The sequence below is a fragment of the Epinephelus moara genome, chromosome 2 (assembly GCF_006386435.1).
Source record: "Epinephelus moara isolate mb chromosome 2, YSFRI_EMoa_1.0, whole genome shotgun sequence".
NCBI classification, from domain to species: domain Eukaryota; kingdom Metazoa; phylum Chordata; class Actinopteri; order Perciformes; family Serranidae; genus Epinephelus; species Epinephelus moara.
Window position 1 is genome coordinate 41228952 of NC_065507.1, and position 15316 is coordinate 41244267.

A 15316-nucleotide genomic window follows, 5' to 3' on the forward strand; every position below is an offset into this window, starting at 1 on the left:
CGATGGGTTTTTTGAATGGGTTTTTTGTTAGACGCCTGAAATGTGCTCTGTGGTTAACATAAGCTTAAGACACTTTCACATTTTGTTCTACGACGTAAAATACATCAGTAAATACCCTACCTGTTTATTATGAAGCCTTTATGTCTTAAAAATGCTGTTGCAAACAACTTGACACTACAGAACATCATCACGCTGAACATGGCTTTACAGCCATTCTGTGGGGGCAACGTTAAGATATGGGTTCATAGTGGAGTTCGTTTATAGCTTAGCTTGGGTTGTTTAATTTTTTCCTTCTGGCGATGCATTTAGGCTTAAAAAAAATCATAAAAGTGGTGTTCATTGGTGAAGATTATCTTGCTGAACAAAATGTGTAGGTATCCCATAGGCTTTTTGACAAAAAAAGAGAGCACACCGAGTCACTGGAGATCAGCTTTAATATCTCTAGTTAGTCAGAATAGAAGCTTACAAAGTATCAACACGTCCTGTACAAAAATACTCTACAGATTAAACCTCAACCCTAAAAAAAAAAAAACAGAAATAAAAAAGGTAAAGAAACAAAACACAAATCAACCAACAACAGTTTACACAGTATCTGCAATCTATACATGAATGTGACTGAAGTACTGATTCAAATGCTCTAAAACTGAAACCCTTGTACAAACACTGTATATTAAATACAACCTCCAGCACTGTATATACATATATGTATGGATCATTGTTTCATCATGATCAAGATCACGCTGCTGAAGCCTCTTACATTCACTCAGCGTACATTGCACTCCTGCCTGAGGAAACAACACACACACACACACACACACACACACACACACACACACACACTGTTCACCAACATGCGGTGCAAGAGTGCACACAGGAAATACACACACCTGTGGCAATATCATAAGTTTCTTTATACTGTACCATTATTTCCAGTATTGCCCTCAGCTCATTGTTCTCCTGCCAGGAGTCAAAGTAAGACTGAACATGAAATGTCAGTGTAGGAGAGATCACTCAGTGGTATGCTATCAAATTCATTAATGATGTATGACTCATTGAAACAGAATGTCGTGTGACAGTTGTATCTGCTTGTTACAGCAACAAAAAGCCAAAGCTGCCCCGACATAGTCATTAAAACTGGCTTTTCATTAATGCCTGTATATAAAGGGCTGTTTCATACATCATGGCAGGTATTTTTGCAGTACAGCATAAGGCAGTGTCACACAGGAGGTCAATGAGTCTCATTTTGCTCATATAATACAACCAAAATACAATAAATATTGTTTTTATATTTTTGGGAAGTACACTCCTAAAAGGATCAGTTCACCCCAATTACAAATATTCATATTTTCTCATTCGCTCTTTTGGTATCCCTCCATGCAGATATTGGTTTTGATTTGTCCAAGTAGGAGATCTCTGTCTCTGAGATTTACCACAATACAGTGGAGGGGACTGGCACATTCCTTTGTGATGCTCACAACATTGAATATTACAGTTTACAAACCAAATGTCAGCCATGCTGGAAGCTCTGTAAAGCTGTACTTAATTGTGCTGTCCCTAAATGCTAGATTCTCACCATGACATTGCTAACATACAATTGTTCGTCCAATATGTTGTATTTTTTCATCTTAGTTATGTTAGCATGCTACCATTTGCTGATTAGCACACAACACAGCTGAGGCTGATGACAATTGCATTAGTTTTGCAGGTATTTAGTCATAAAGCAAAGTATTGGAGATAGTGGCACCTCCAGAATTTTTCATAGACATAGGTGTGGCCAGATGGGGCCACTGAAAACCTTGGGGTGGCACACTAAAACCGAAAGTCATAACTGAATTTCAGAAATTCTATTATGTGGTTGAAGTAGCTGAAAACTATGTTAAGGGATAGCATACTGATATGCTTTTGATTTCTAACAACAACAATCACTTCTGGGTAGAAAAGTAGCAATTGATTACAGTTGTGGAGACATGTAAAATCAGCACACTTATTGATTTCTGTTGTCATTTTCAGCTGTAACTGTAACGTTTGAGGAGATATAGTTAAATGTGGTGGTCCAACCTACCTGATGTTTTTGCTGTGCTTATTTTATGTACTGTTATCGTCTTTGATCAACCAACTCTATCAGCACAAAAGCTAAACAATGTACTGCTGTTGATATGGCCGCAACAAAAATTTTGGCCACCTGAAAAAAACTAATATCAGTGTAAGTGTACACTACTTTTGAATATTTCCTCCACTTTACCTTCCACATTGCCCATGCGTTAGACCAGCAACTCTGTGTTCTGCTACATAAATTACTGTTTTTATCAGTGGACTCTTGTGGCTTTGATATAATGGCTTCAGTTATCTGTCAAGATTGTCTGTCAGCAAGGTGAAGCAGTGAAAATGTTCTAAATATAGCGTAAATTGATAATGATTTTTTTTGTGTGGGACTTTTTATAGGTGGCTAAAAATGAACTAATTGAGGCAGCGTTTGTTCAGCGACATTTAATTTTAACGTATGTGACTTGAGGATGTTATTGTAAATAAACATTGCTAATCAGTCTATATATTATGGGTATAGAGGTAATATTTTGAGTTCAACAACAATCCTGTTTTAGTGTATTCTTCAAATATGCTTGTTGTCCCTTTCCTTAAAAAGACAAATCTATAGCCCTAATTTGAAGGACAAACAAAACACTAACTGGGAACAAGCCAAGTCTGACCCTTAGAGAAACCACATTAAGAAAATACCACTTTAGGGCACTGAGACCTTGAGGAACACCATAGAACAAATCCATGCTGTGATTTAATATCAAAAACTTTAGACATTTGGAGATTTCTCTAAGGACTGCATTTTTCTGTGATGGGATGGCGAGTTCTGCTGTTGTGGAAATTGCAGAGGTGTCAGCGAAGAACTCCTCTGGGGGCCCTAGGACTCAAGTTTGTGGTTGTAAAGTGTCATGGATTTCATATACAGTGAGGTTAATTTGCAAAAAATGGACTCACTACATGTAATGGTTACTAAGGGGCCCACATCATCACACATGAATACAACTGGGAATCCACAGGAGTCTCAGCTTTCCAGTCATAACCAATTTATGCAATTTTAAGACTGTTTAGGAAGCCCAGTTTGCAGACACATTCAATACACCATTTTTAGAATAGACGCAGATAACACATTTATCCTGCATAAAAAAACTGCATGATATTACTATAAAGAGGGCATGGCTGTAGAGGGGAGGCTTTTGGGTACCCATAAAAGCAATTTTGTTTCAGATATCTTGAGGTTAGAGGTCAAGGAACCCTAGAAAATGGCTGTGCCAGTTTTTCCTTAAGAATAAATTTGGAGCATTATTAGCCCCCTTCACGACAAGCTAGCATGACATGACGATGTGCAAACAGCTATTTTACGGGCTGACAACAGCCTCTGAACCTACTGTAATAGTCACCCATATCTATGAGGCTAAAAAAAACCCCAAAGAAAACAGATGGACGACCATTTAATGGGCTAAAAACATCCAAATCAGGTGATAAATGTCTGAATGAAATTTAATGGCAATCCATCCAACGGTAGTGGTGGACATGCCATTGCTGGAGCTACGTCGCTAGTGTGGCTAAAAATTTAACAGCAACTTCAATTCCTTAATAAAACAAATCTGCACTGATAGATAGCACTATAGCTGGATGAAAATATAATACATTTTTACAATTTTGGGTGAACCAGCCTTTAAATCTAAACCATTTGTTGGGAACCTTGGAATCATGTTATTTTACCTCTCCAATAATTAGGAGGAGTCATAGCCCAGTAACAGCTGAAACCAGCAGCCTTACTGCGTTGAGGATGAATCACTGTCCACTGACATACAAATAGATATAAAGATTTACATTTATAGAGAGCTTCAACAGCTCATAGTTTGGAAGTGGGAGGAGCCAGTTGGCACCCAGGTAACAACAAGAAAATGCTAAACTGCCTGACATGTAAAAAGGGAGAATGGAGACAGCAGCTAATGTGACATTAACATGATTTTCATGATATTTCTACGACTGATGTGTGCTACAAAATTTCTTACATTTTAAGTTGCATTATCCTACTTAGACAGAGTACAGAGACGTAGTGTCCATCTGTGACATGAACCTCCCCTTGCATGTCTTAGCGGACTACATCCCTTCTGTTGACACACGCGTCACATGTCACACACAGTCCACCTGCACTGCCCACATAACCTGCATCTTGAGATTTGATCACATGTGGGCTGAATCAAAATAACAAGAATGCTCATCAATACAGACACAAATCAAATGTTAACACCAGATAACAACTCTTCTTTTAAATTTGATTGTCAGTATTTGCTCAAGCCAAGATTAAGAGTCAAATCCAAATACAACTGCAGTTTTAAAAAGGACCATTGCCTCTCAGCTGCTGTATTTGTACATGTATGGACAGTGTACATGTAGACCCTGATGGCAGTGATCTCTCGGGCAGTGATGATGATCCCACGGCCTTCACCAGGAGAAGAATGGAGTGAAGAGACAGAAAAAAGGAGTGGTGGAAAACAAGTGTGCACATCAAAAGAGAGGAGACAGAGGCGCAGAGTTGATGAAGGGAGACCATGGAAATCAGATGCAACAGGAAGAGGCAGAGGCGGATCAGTCAGCACCAAGAGGAGGAGAGGCAGTTACAGAGAGAGGAGAAAGAAGAAGAGATGACACTCAGAAGTATAGATGAGGATATCACTGCTGACTGAGAAACACCATTAAAGTCTGGAAAAAAGATAAACGTAGCACAAAGAGAGCAACAACGGCATCCATAGGTATAGTAAAATGAGAGTCTAACTAGATCTTTCCTCAAAATACAAAATAGCAGTCATATTACAAAAGGTCATTTATATTACTTGATACTCAGCAGGACGTACTATTCACATTTCTTTACAAAACCCTATTTACAGTATTTTCCATTTGATTGATGGTATACTGGATCCTTTGAGCTCCATCTCATTATTGCTTAAATGATGTGAAAACGTAGATGTTTATCATCTAACTAAAATGATGCATCCTCCCCTTTTGACAGTTGGTGTAAATGATGTTGTAGGCTTGTCCACCCTGGATCATGAATATACCTGATCTTTCTATGATACATACTCTGTTGCCTTCCAGAAGTGTCCAGGGTGAGACAGCCTGCGGTTCAGTTTGGGGAGCCTCTCCAACATGCCTGCCAGCTGGGGGAAGGTCGGCCTGCTGTCTGCCTCAGCGGCCCAGCAGGCAGACAGGATCTCCTGTTAGGATGGAAAGAGGAGGGTGTTTCAACTGCGGTTTCCATTGACCAATAAGCTGGCCATACACTCAAAGCTCAGCTGTTACTGTTTGCATCCTCAGCATCCACTGTGACTTTAATGTACTGAAGTCTACAGAGCCCGGCAGGTACCACAGATGTAACATTTAGACACTTTTGTGTACTAATTATTACGGGTGTAACAATACACGTATTTATATTGAACGGTTTGGTACGAGTTACAAGTTTGGTACGCATTACAAACATGACGATATGTTAAACTATCTTATGACATTTGGATAATAAAATATATAGTTTAAGGTGTAATATCATCAACATAAACCACCGCACACTGAACTGAATAGCTGTGATTTTATAAGACCTGTGAGTGCTCATGTGATTCTGTTGAGTGAACCTGAAGAAGCCACGGGCGAAATGCATTGTTCACTCTTAATAAAACTACAGTAATTCAATTCAGTGTGCGGTGGTTTATGTCAATGATTTTATCTGAGATGTTCCTGCGGCCAACCAGCACCTGGTCCTTGAGACTGGCTGTGCAGAGGGAGCTCTGTTTACAGTTTAAACTGTGTTTAGTATAATGTTCTCAGTGTCACTGCGCTCAACAAGGCAGCGATGGAACAGGCAACATACTGTCTGTCCTCCCACCCCCAAACCAGAACATTCTACTCCAGTGAGACACACTGGAAGGCAGGTATGCTAAGCTAGCTCATTGCAAGATGGTTAGTTACACCATTACCAGACCAGAAATAGAAGATCCTCAAAAAAACCTACAGGTCTGGTGTTTGGAGCCACTTTGGTGTTACTATAAATTAAGAGGGCGTTGGCGAGAAAAAAACAAACAAACAAAAAAAAAGGTAATGGTATGCCACATCTGCTACACGACAGCAGGTCACATCAGTGGGGACACTACAAACATGTCAACTCATTTACGTCGCCTTTACCCCAGTGTCTCAAAAGGTTGAACTAAACGAAAACACGGGGCAACACATATGCTACAAGCTAATGTTATCCAGGCAGCATTTAGGCAGCCATTCCTAACTGATTCAAACAGGGCAAAATTAATCACAGTGGCAACTGGTACATTTATAGCTGCTGATATGAGACCCTCCTTGTTAGCGGAAAATGTAGGCTTTACAAACATGCCTAATGTTTTTGAGCACATTGCTCCTTTACAAGACCATAACCTCTGCTTTGTGCAATAATACGAAAAACCCAGATTATGATGCTAGTTTTAATACATTTAAAAATTTGTATTTGTTTGCACTACAATACTACATTTAATTGTTTTTGTTTTATATTCTGCTAAGAAGACATTCCAGAAGATGGGTCACTGAGGTATATATCCATCATTGTTCAACTACGAAATACATCATATTTTATGATGTAAGTTTTAATAAATTAATGAATTAAAATAATATGAAAATAAGAAAAAAAAACCAAGGAATATTTTCTGGCATTTCTACTTTTTTGCTGTATCAAAATGTTACCATACCGGGACCCCACTGTGTTGTTTTCACCCAAACCATGAATTTTGTGAACTGTTATTCCCCTACTAACTAATACTACTAGTTGTAATAACAATAATCATCATCATCATAATAATAATAATAATAATAATAATAATAATAATAATAATAATAATAATAATAATAATAATGATAAAAATAATATAGCACTGTGCCCAGAGAGGAGTCTGCTTACACTGTTGACATTCTTGCAGATTAAGTTTCCAAGAGACAAGATGTTATGGTCAATTTATTACATGCTGCATTCAAATATATTATTCTCCAGATAGAAGCGTCACATTGTCAGTGTTAACATTAAATCATTGATTACCTCCAGAAGAGCTCTATCAGTTCAACTGTGATTAGAGCAGAAATGTGATTGAAGTGTATCATGGATGTTGATGAGAGTTAAGTGATCTATGAATTGCTGATGTAGGCCTACAATCTTTTCAGCAATTATGCTGAGGATTGGAATATTGGAGACTGGTGCGTAATTATAACCTATGGAAAGGTCTGGATTAGGTTTCTTTAATAATGGTGCATGCTGACCATGACAGTGCTAACAGAATGCCTTCCCTCTGACCACATTAAGATTCTCTAGCTCTAAGATGGCAGTGGTAATGTAAATCCATATCCAGGTTGAGTCCCTCCCTTACTTGGGAGTTACTGTACCACTCTATAATCTATGAAATGCACTCACCGTGACCTCTTTGCCCAGGTTGGCCTCTGCAGGCACCTTCTTAATGCCCTCATTGCTGCCAATTAGCCAGATTTTAGCTTCCACAGGCTGATTGGTGATTGGCCAATCTCCAACCTGCAGCTCATACCAGATTGTGCTGAAAACGACACAACACGAAAAACGTGATTAGGAAAACTGTGATGACAGTAAAACCACCTCACATGCCATAATCTTTTACCTTCCATCTCTGTCCATGTCAAGTGAGTCAAAGCAAATGTGCCAAATGGTGTATGAAGCTAATGGAAATACACTGTGAGGTTAGAGAACATGTCTGGCTGCATATGTGAGCTGAACTTTAAGCTTACACAAAATGGTTTAAGGAACTCTGCTTTAAATGTTTGTGAAGGAAAACTACAGTTTCAATCCCACCTTTACTTCAGAATCTAGCATAAATTGAGTGTCTGTTGATTAACCTGAGCAGGCTGTTTAAGTGTAATCAATCAATACCCAAATGCATAAACGTCAGCAGCTTTGGAGAAAGGCAGCTGGTCCTCATCGACCTCTGGACTCATTTTTCGAACAATCTCTGGAGCAAGGTAGTAGAGCCAACCCTGAGGGATCCGCAACACATTCTTTCTTCTAAACACACACAAATACACACAACTTGTGAAGACAGTGACCCCGGCTTATCAGAGATACAGATCATTTATACAGAGACATACAGATCAGAGTATCATTTCTTTCACTCCTACCTGCCTTCTTGCACCACTCCAGACATTCCAAACAGGCCAAAGTCTGTAATGACCACCTTGTTTGTGTCGCAGAACACGTTCTTAGACTTCAGATCCTTGTGAATGATGCCTTTGGCATGCAAATAACCCATTCCCTGTGAAAGAGATGTATTTCTATAATCAAGAGTGGAAGATGAGTGGTAGCTGAGGGTGGACACTTTTATTAACATGTTAAAGGCCAAAAGTGTACATTTGTTGACTACCTTTTTAACTAAGTGTTAGCTTGCTTTGCTACATTAACATATTGTTAAATTCAGTGGAGCCCAAGCTAGCTTATGATTCAGATCTACTCATTCTAAAAATGATTTATGATTTCTTACGATTCATAAACACACACGTTCATATTCTGCAACATTTAACATAGTTCTATATTAATTTAAGCTCCATATAAAGTGAATAAATGTGATTTTTCCCAGCTAATGTTCCACTCATCTGCCTTAACGACACAGTTTATACATTTTTACAACTGCTGATTTATTAAATTGGAGTTCTACTGAATGAAAGATGGCACCAAATTTAGCAGCAGATTTCAGTATTTAGTAGTAGTAGTAAAATATATACCTAAAATACATATCTATATACAGGCAATAACTTTATATGACATGAAAGAGGTACCGCAAAACTAACATTAAACAACTGATTCAAGGTAACATTATGCTGCTGAGTTTAGTAGGCTGAGGATGCAGTTTGACAGGGAGAGACAGGGATATCATGCACTGATGCTGAGTGACAGACCTCTCATTCTAGGTGTCAATATCTCTCATACATTCTGAATTAATACTTCTAAGCTCTAAAAAGTCTAAATGAGTTGTGAAGGGACAGTGGATTTTATTTGTTGAATACAAGACGATCTGGTATTATACACTACAGGTGGCAACGTACTCCTCTCTGTAGGATGGAAACTGTACCGTTGGTAACAACAACAATCCCTTTATGTTCTGGATGCATGTTCAACACATTGTTTTTGAAGCCACAAATTTAGCTTAGTCTGGTTTTTGGTAACATTACAGACGTGGACAGCATATATCATCATATACCATATACCCTGGTGAAATTCTAGGAAGGTATGAAGGTACGGTACTAAAAATTAGATACCACCCAAGCCCAACCCAAAGTCATTTCTTTAATAAAAGGACAATTGATTGAATCTAAATTCCTTAGAGCACTCTTTTATCTTCAGCTTGCTTCCACAGCATGGGTGTTAAATTCTTATGGAAACAGCCTATTTCAATTTTCTTTTTCTTACAAAATATTTTCAAACAACAAACCAATACCATTTTAAAACAGTTAATGTTGAGGGCCAGTATTTTAAAGTAAAATATTACAGAGAATTAAACCTTGTAAGTATGTATGTATGTATGGCTTTATGACTGTATATGTGTACAGATCTGATAGGTTTGGATCTGTTTACAAGTCACTGTATCTATGATAAACTACATTCCTATGATAATATTAGGCTTTGATGAACTTTAGGTTCTTGTGTGATTTTCTATAGATTATCAGAAATCATCATGTATTGATCTTGAAATGGTAGTTTATATCTTTTTATTTTGGCCTTCTCACACAGCTCGAGTGTTGCTTACCTTTACAATTTCCTGTGCAATCTGTCTGGTTTTATTGATGTCAAGCATGTGACCTCTTTCTCTTACAACAGAGTACAGAGTCACACCTTTACAGAAACTGCAGAGAAAACACATGCAATATTCTTACAAACACTGAGTTCACAAATCTACATAAACTCACCAAAACAACATCTCACAAATGAAATATAAAGAAAGTATAAACACACATTTGTTTCTGGAAATGAGGGAACAAAAGCAGGACTGAGGTGTGATGACTTATGCAGCTGTACCTAGTGATGATGGCGAGGTGTGGTGGAGCCATGCAGGCGCCCATAAAGAGGACGACATTCTCATGTCTGGTCTGCCTGTAGTTCATCACCTCCTTCTTGAAGAGCTTCAGGTGATCCTGGTTGTTGCCGTCAATCTCCATTAGGCGAATGGCAACCTCACCGTGCCAGCGACCCTTATGCACCTTCCCCCAGCGACCCTGTACAATCACAATGTGTCAGCTCTGTTGGACCCAAATGTTGATACTTTATGTTTCATACTAAGATTTAGTATGCCTGTATTCTGTCTCTGTCTTCACCTTGCCAATAAGTTCTCCCAGCTGCAGCTGCTCATACGGGATGTCCCACTCCTGCAGGTAGACGCTGGTCTGGCTGGCCTTACGAGAGATGGGGCCCCTCCAGCGGCCAACTGCACCACGACGGCATATGGAAGAAGGCAGGTCCTCCAGCCCATCCTCATCAGCCTCCTCAGTGGAAAAGCTCTTTTTTCTGCCGCACTGGTCAGCTGCTTCCTCATCCTCAGCTGGGCAGTCTTTCTCTGCCTCCTTCTCCTGAAACAAATAGAATAATTAATTAATTCATTAATTAATTTATTTATTTATAACTGATTTTAGTAAAACTTCATTATAAAGAAGTGCTTAAGGGGAAAAGGATCAAATCAACAACAAAAGCAACCGGAGAAAATAAGAAAACTTAAACAGAAGTTGGAAAACGTTATTTAAAGTTCATGCAGTGATACAAAATCAGCAGTATGGACTCGTTGGGTGCAGTGTTACAGCACAAATGGATCTTTTCAGGTCTATTGTGGAGTCTGAGTCAACTACCAGACTTTGTTTGTATTATTCTTCAAAATACATTATTATATGCATCATTCTTTCAGAGCCAGAGGGGATGTATTTTTGGTGGTTGAAAATACTTTCCTGCCTGAGAACACACCATGTAAAAGTTCTTCTGACTTCCACTGCTGAGAAAATATGGCAGTGACAGAAAAAATAAATATGCTTCACAACAGTACATTAAAAAGTGCTGTAAACCTCAGAGGCATACCATTCCTATGAATAACAGAAGCAAATAATTATCATTTTCACTTCTTCTTTTCAGTGATGTAGTAACTCACCCCTCCTTGCTTTACTGCAGTCAGCTGTGTCTCAGTGACGGCCACCTGTGACACTCTGAGAGAAAACACGCAACAATGAGCAACTGACAAAAATTATTTCTAGGGTTATTAAGTTCTACTAGTACTGTAAGATACTCTAGAGTATACTTTTACAAGTCAAATACACTTACACTATTCAATTTCAATTTTATTTATAAAGCCCAATATCACAAATCACAATTTACCTGACAGGGCTTTACAGCATACGACAACCCTCTGTCCTTAGGACCCTCACAGCATATAAGGAAAAACTCCCCCCCAAAAAAACCTTTAACGGGGGAAACTACACTATATATACACTATACACTATATACAACCCCAATTCCAACACAGTTGGCACACTATGTAATATGTGAATAAAAAAAGAATGCAGTTATTTGTAAATCCCTTTTTACCTATATAATGAAATGGATACAGTCCAAAGACAAAATATTTAATGTTCAAACTAAAAAAATGTTATAAATTTTTTTATTAACATGCACTTATTCTGAATTTGATGCCCCCAACACGTTCTAATAAAGTTGGTACAGGAGCATGTTCACCACTGTGTTATATCACCTTTTCTTTGAACAACACTCAGTAAGTGTTTGGGAACTGAGTACACTCATTTTTGAAGTTTTGAAAGTGAAATTCTTCCCCATTCTTGTTTGATATACAACCTCAGTTGTTCAACAGTCTGGGGTTTTGTGCTTCATAATGTGCCACACATTTTCAATAGGAGACAGATCTGCAGGCAGGCCAGTCTAGTACCTGCACTCTTACTACGTAGCCACACTGTTGGAACACGAGCAGAATGTGTCTCATTGTCTTGCTGGAATAAGCAGGGATGTCCCTGAAAAAGATGTTGTCTGGATGGCAGCATATGTTGATCCAGAACCTGTGAGTACCTTTAAGCATTCATGATGCCTTCATAGATGTAAAGTTACCCATAATGCCATGGGCACTAACACACCTCCATATCATCACAGATGCTGGCTTTAAATTTTTGGTCAGATGAGTTTGGGCTCAGAGAAGTCGGCAGTGTTTCTGGATGTTGTTGATGTATGGCTTTCACTTTGCATGGTAGAGTCTTGACTTGCATTTATAGATGCAGCTATGAGCTGTGTTTAATGACAATTGTTTTCCAAAGTGTTCCTGAGCCCACGTAGCAGTATCCTTCATACAATCATGTTGGTTTTAATGCAGTGCCATCTTAGAGGTCTGCTTTTATTTACATTTTACACAGCTTTTTTGGAATTGAGGTTGTATTATTCATATATGTACTTGCTATGTAAAACCTGGCAGAAACTGGACTTTTGATGTTGAGAGTTTAAAAAATGTGATAAGAATATATTGACTGATATTTGTTTTTAACATCAGCACATTGATAAGGATCCTTTAAAATTATGACTTGTATGTAGTGAGGACATTTAACAGTGTACAAATTAACTTGTTGGTGTGGAGACACTGTTTCTAAATTACCTGGTACACATCTTTGACATATCTGTGCTGACATTCATCAGCTAACGCAATGGCAGTTCTAGCACATTTGGTGCCCTAAGTCCTTCAAACAGCTGCCAAAAGCTACATTTTACAAGATTACATTGAACACAAAGAAGGAGTGCCTCGCAATGTAAATGAATGCAACCTCCGTGAGCTGCCGTTTGTTTGTATTTTTTTTTTTTTTGGGAACCCCAAAAAAGGTGTCTCTATTATTTAGTATACTTTGCTATGTAGTTATGTTGTTGTGGCCTCATGTAATATTTCAAAATAATAGTAGTATTAGTATTAGTAAAAAATAGTAAAGATAAAAATTTTTTCTTTCTTCCCCCATCTGTGGCGCCCTCCATGGTGGACAGCACCCTTAGCATTCACTTATACTGCCTACACCATGGGCCAGCAGTGAGCTGACGTATATGTAATGAGGTAAGCTGCCAATATGTTGCTTTCTCTTACCCAGACTCATGGTAGTTGCCAGAGTGTTGAACAGCAGTGTATGTGGCTGCAGGAACATCTGTTGGAAAACACAACTTAAGAATACAGCACTACAAGAGTAATTCTAATCATCCAAAAATGCAACATAAAAATTAACACGTTACTTTATGAAATCAGATCAGAGGATGTTAAATGCAAAACCAGTTAGAACACCTCCAGAGAGAATAAACCTTACATCCTCAGCTTTGTGGATCTGTGTGTATGCTGCAAAACAATGAGGTAAAGCTGTCCAGTGAGGGTCGAGGGGCTACGTGACAGTACTTTCTCTGATCTCTCATCTTAAATGTCAGTGTTGCTTAACACAACTTTGCTATCATGTTATCATCATAAATTATGTTTTTATGACCACAGTGTAGTACCTTGAGAATGATTATTGGTTTACTGATAGTAGTTATGATTCATGATTAAATCTCTATCCGATACTAGTTTCAATTTCCAGCAACAGAAACTTAGACATATTTAAAGCTACCCTTGGTAACTTTAATAAAATATAACTTTTTGTCATATTTGATGATCTGTCACTACATCCAGACAGTATTACATGAGACAGATAATCCACGAAAAATGGCTTCTAATGGCATTTGCAAGAATCCAACACAACTAAATAAAAACAACCAGTCAGAGCTGAGGAGTCTCTTACGCTGCTGTCAACCATGCCAATCACTGCCTGTGAACTGCAGTTAAACTGTCAAACTAGGCAGCTCTGATCAAATATGAATCAAGATTACTGGATTGCCTATTTCTCACCTCAAATGTTTTCAGAAACAAACATACAGTTGATAAGTAGTCAAAAGTAATGCAGTTTAATCCAATAACCCTCCAATGCATCCTCCCATCATGAAGGTTATAATGATCATTTTTTGTTGAAATTGTTTTAGAAAAGGCATTAATCAAACGTCATAGCAATTTAGGAAACTGCAGTTTGTGCTGCTGTTAAACTGGACTGCATTATACAGACAGGTGTTTCTGATATTTTGTCCACCCGATATATGTCAATGACAGCAGACTAAATATTATAAAAATCTCACAGTGTATTAAATACAGTGAGTGTTTTTGAATAGCATGTCTCCTGTTAGTTGCCTCAGCTCAAACATACTGCTTCAGGCTGTTCTCAAATTCACAAATTTTTCGTGTCTTTTTCTATAAAAGGCAGCACAACCAAATTTGTACATATATCACATATTTTGAAAGGCTGCAATCATGTGACAAATGCACTGACAGGGGTAAACAAGGAAGCAGTTCCGAGTGCTTGTAAGGAGGCAGGTTGGGGCAGTGGATGGGTCACAAAAAACTGGACTTTCGCCTGGAGTCGTGTGGTCAGATCCATGTGAACTTTCAGTGAAGTTTGAGTAATTTTAAGGTACATCTTCACCATGTTTCTTTTCCTACATCTAACCTCCACAACTGTACGTTAGCTACGTGCATGTTAAGGACGTAATGTCATTCATGGGGCACAAATTCGTAAGATACCATACAAACTGTTGTGCATGCATTTTTCATAGGATATCAAACAAACCGTTCTATGAGAATATGCTGACTGCTTCCATGGTACATAGCTTGTGTGTATGTGAGTGATACCAGAGACAGGGTGCCGACCTGGGAAGTTGAAGCGGCTGTCTCGAGAGCCTGGCGGTGACGGGTTGGGTGGAGGGGTGGCACTGACACTTGGGGGGTTATTCTGTTGGAAATGTGCAGGAGAGGAAGGTGTGGAGGAGGTGGCTGATGATGGGTTACTGCTGGAGTCCAGCTGGTTTAAACTGGGAATAGGCTCCTGCTAACACACACACACACACACAAACACACTCATAAATATATATATAATGGTAAGCACCTTCCAATGATACCATTTATTTCCCTGACACTCAGTTCTACCTATCTAATCTTTACCTACAGCATTACCTTGAGAATAAAATCAGCAACAGCAGTCTGGAACAAAATTCCAAACATATTGTAATAGAAAAGAAACATGTACTCACCCTTTTGGTTATTGCTTTTGGTAAAGTACCAAACTGCAGTGGGATCCCTGCTGTGTGATCAATCCGGTTATTGATATCAGATGGCACTGATTCTGCCCTCCGCATCCTTGGCAC

The 15316-nt window shown here is 38.6% G+C and overlaps 1 protein-coding gene across 8 annotated transcripts in view; it reads right to left on the reverse strand.

Annotated features, from left to right (window-relative positions):
- Positions 1–416: 416 nt before the first annotated feature.
- The window catches only part of LOC126397166 (kinase suppressor of Ras 1-like), a 110662-nt gene continuing 95762 nt past the window's right edge, over positions 417–15316 (reverse strand). For 4 of the 8 annotated variants that reach the window (XM_050055765.1, XM_050055729.1, XM_050055782.1 and 1 more), the window contains 12 exons: positions 15203–15315; positions 14823–15000; positions 13188–13245; positions 11214–11268; positions 10396–10647; positions 10100–10296; positions 9831–9927; positions 8209–8342; positions 7964–8095; positions 7478–7613; positions 5122–5255; positions 417–4483 (listed from right to left, as the gene is read on the reverse strand). In XM_050055765.1, the coding sequence (XP_049911722.1) occupies positions 4396–4483; positions 5122–5255; positions 7478–7613; positions 7964–8095; positions 8209–8342; positions 9831–9927; positions 10100–10296; positions 10396–10647; positions 11214–11268; positions 13188–13245; positions 14823–15000; positions 15203–15315 (1574 nt within the window). In that variant the 3' untranslated portion in view covers positions 417–4395. Of the gene's footprint in view, positions 5256–7477; positions 7614–7963; positions 8096–8208; positions 8343–9830; positions 9928–10099; positions 10297–10395; positions 10648–11213; positions 11269–13187; positions 13246–14822; positions 15001–15202; position 15316 lie in introns of those variants that run through there. The other 4 variants (XM_050055738.1, XM_050055746.1, XM_050055757.1 and 1 more) reach the window with 4 other exon arrangements.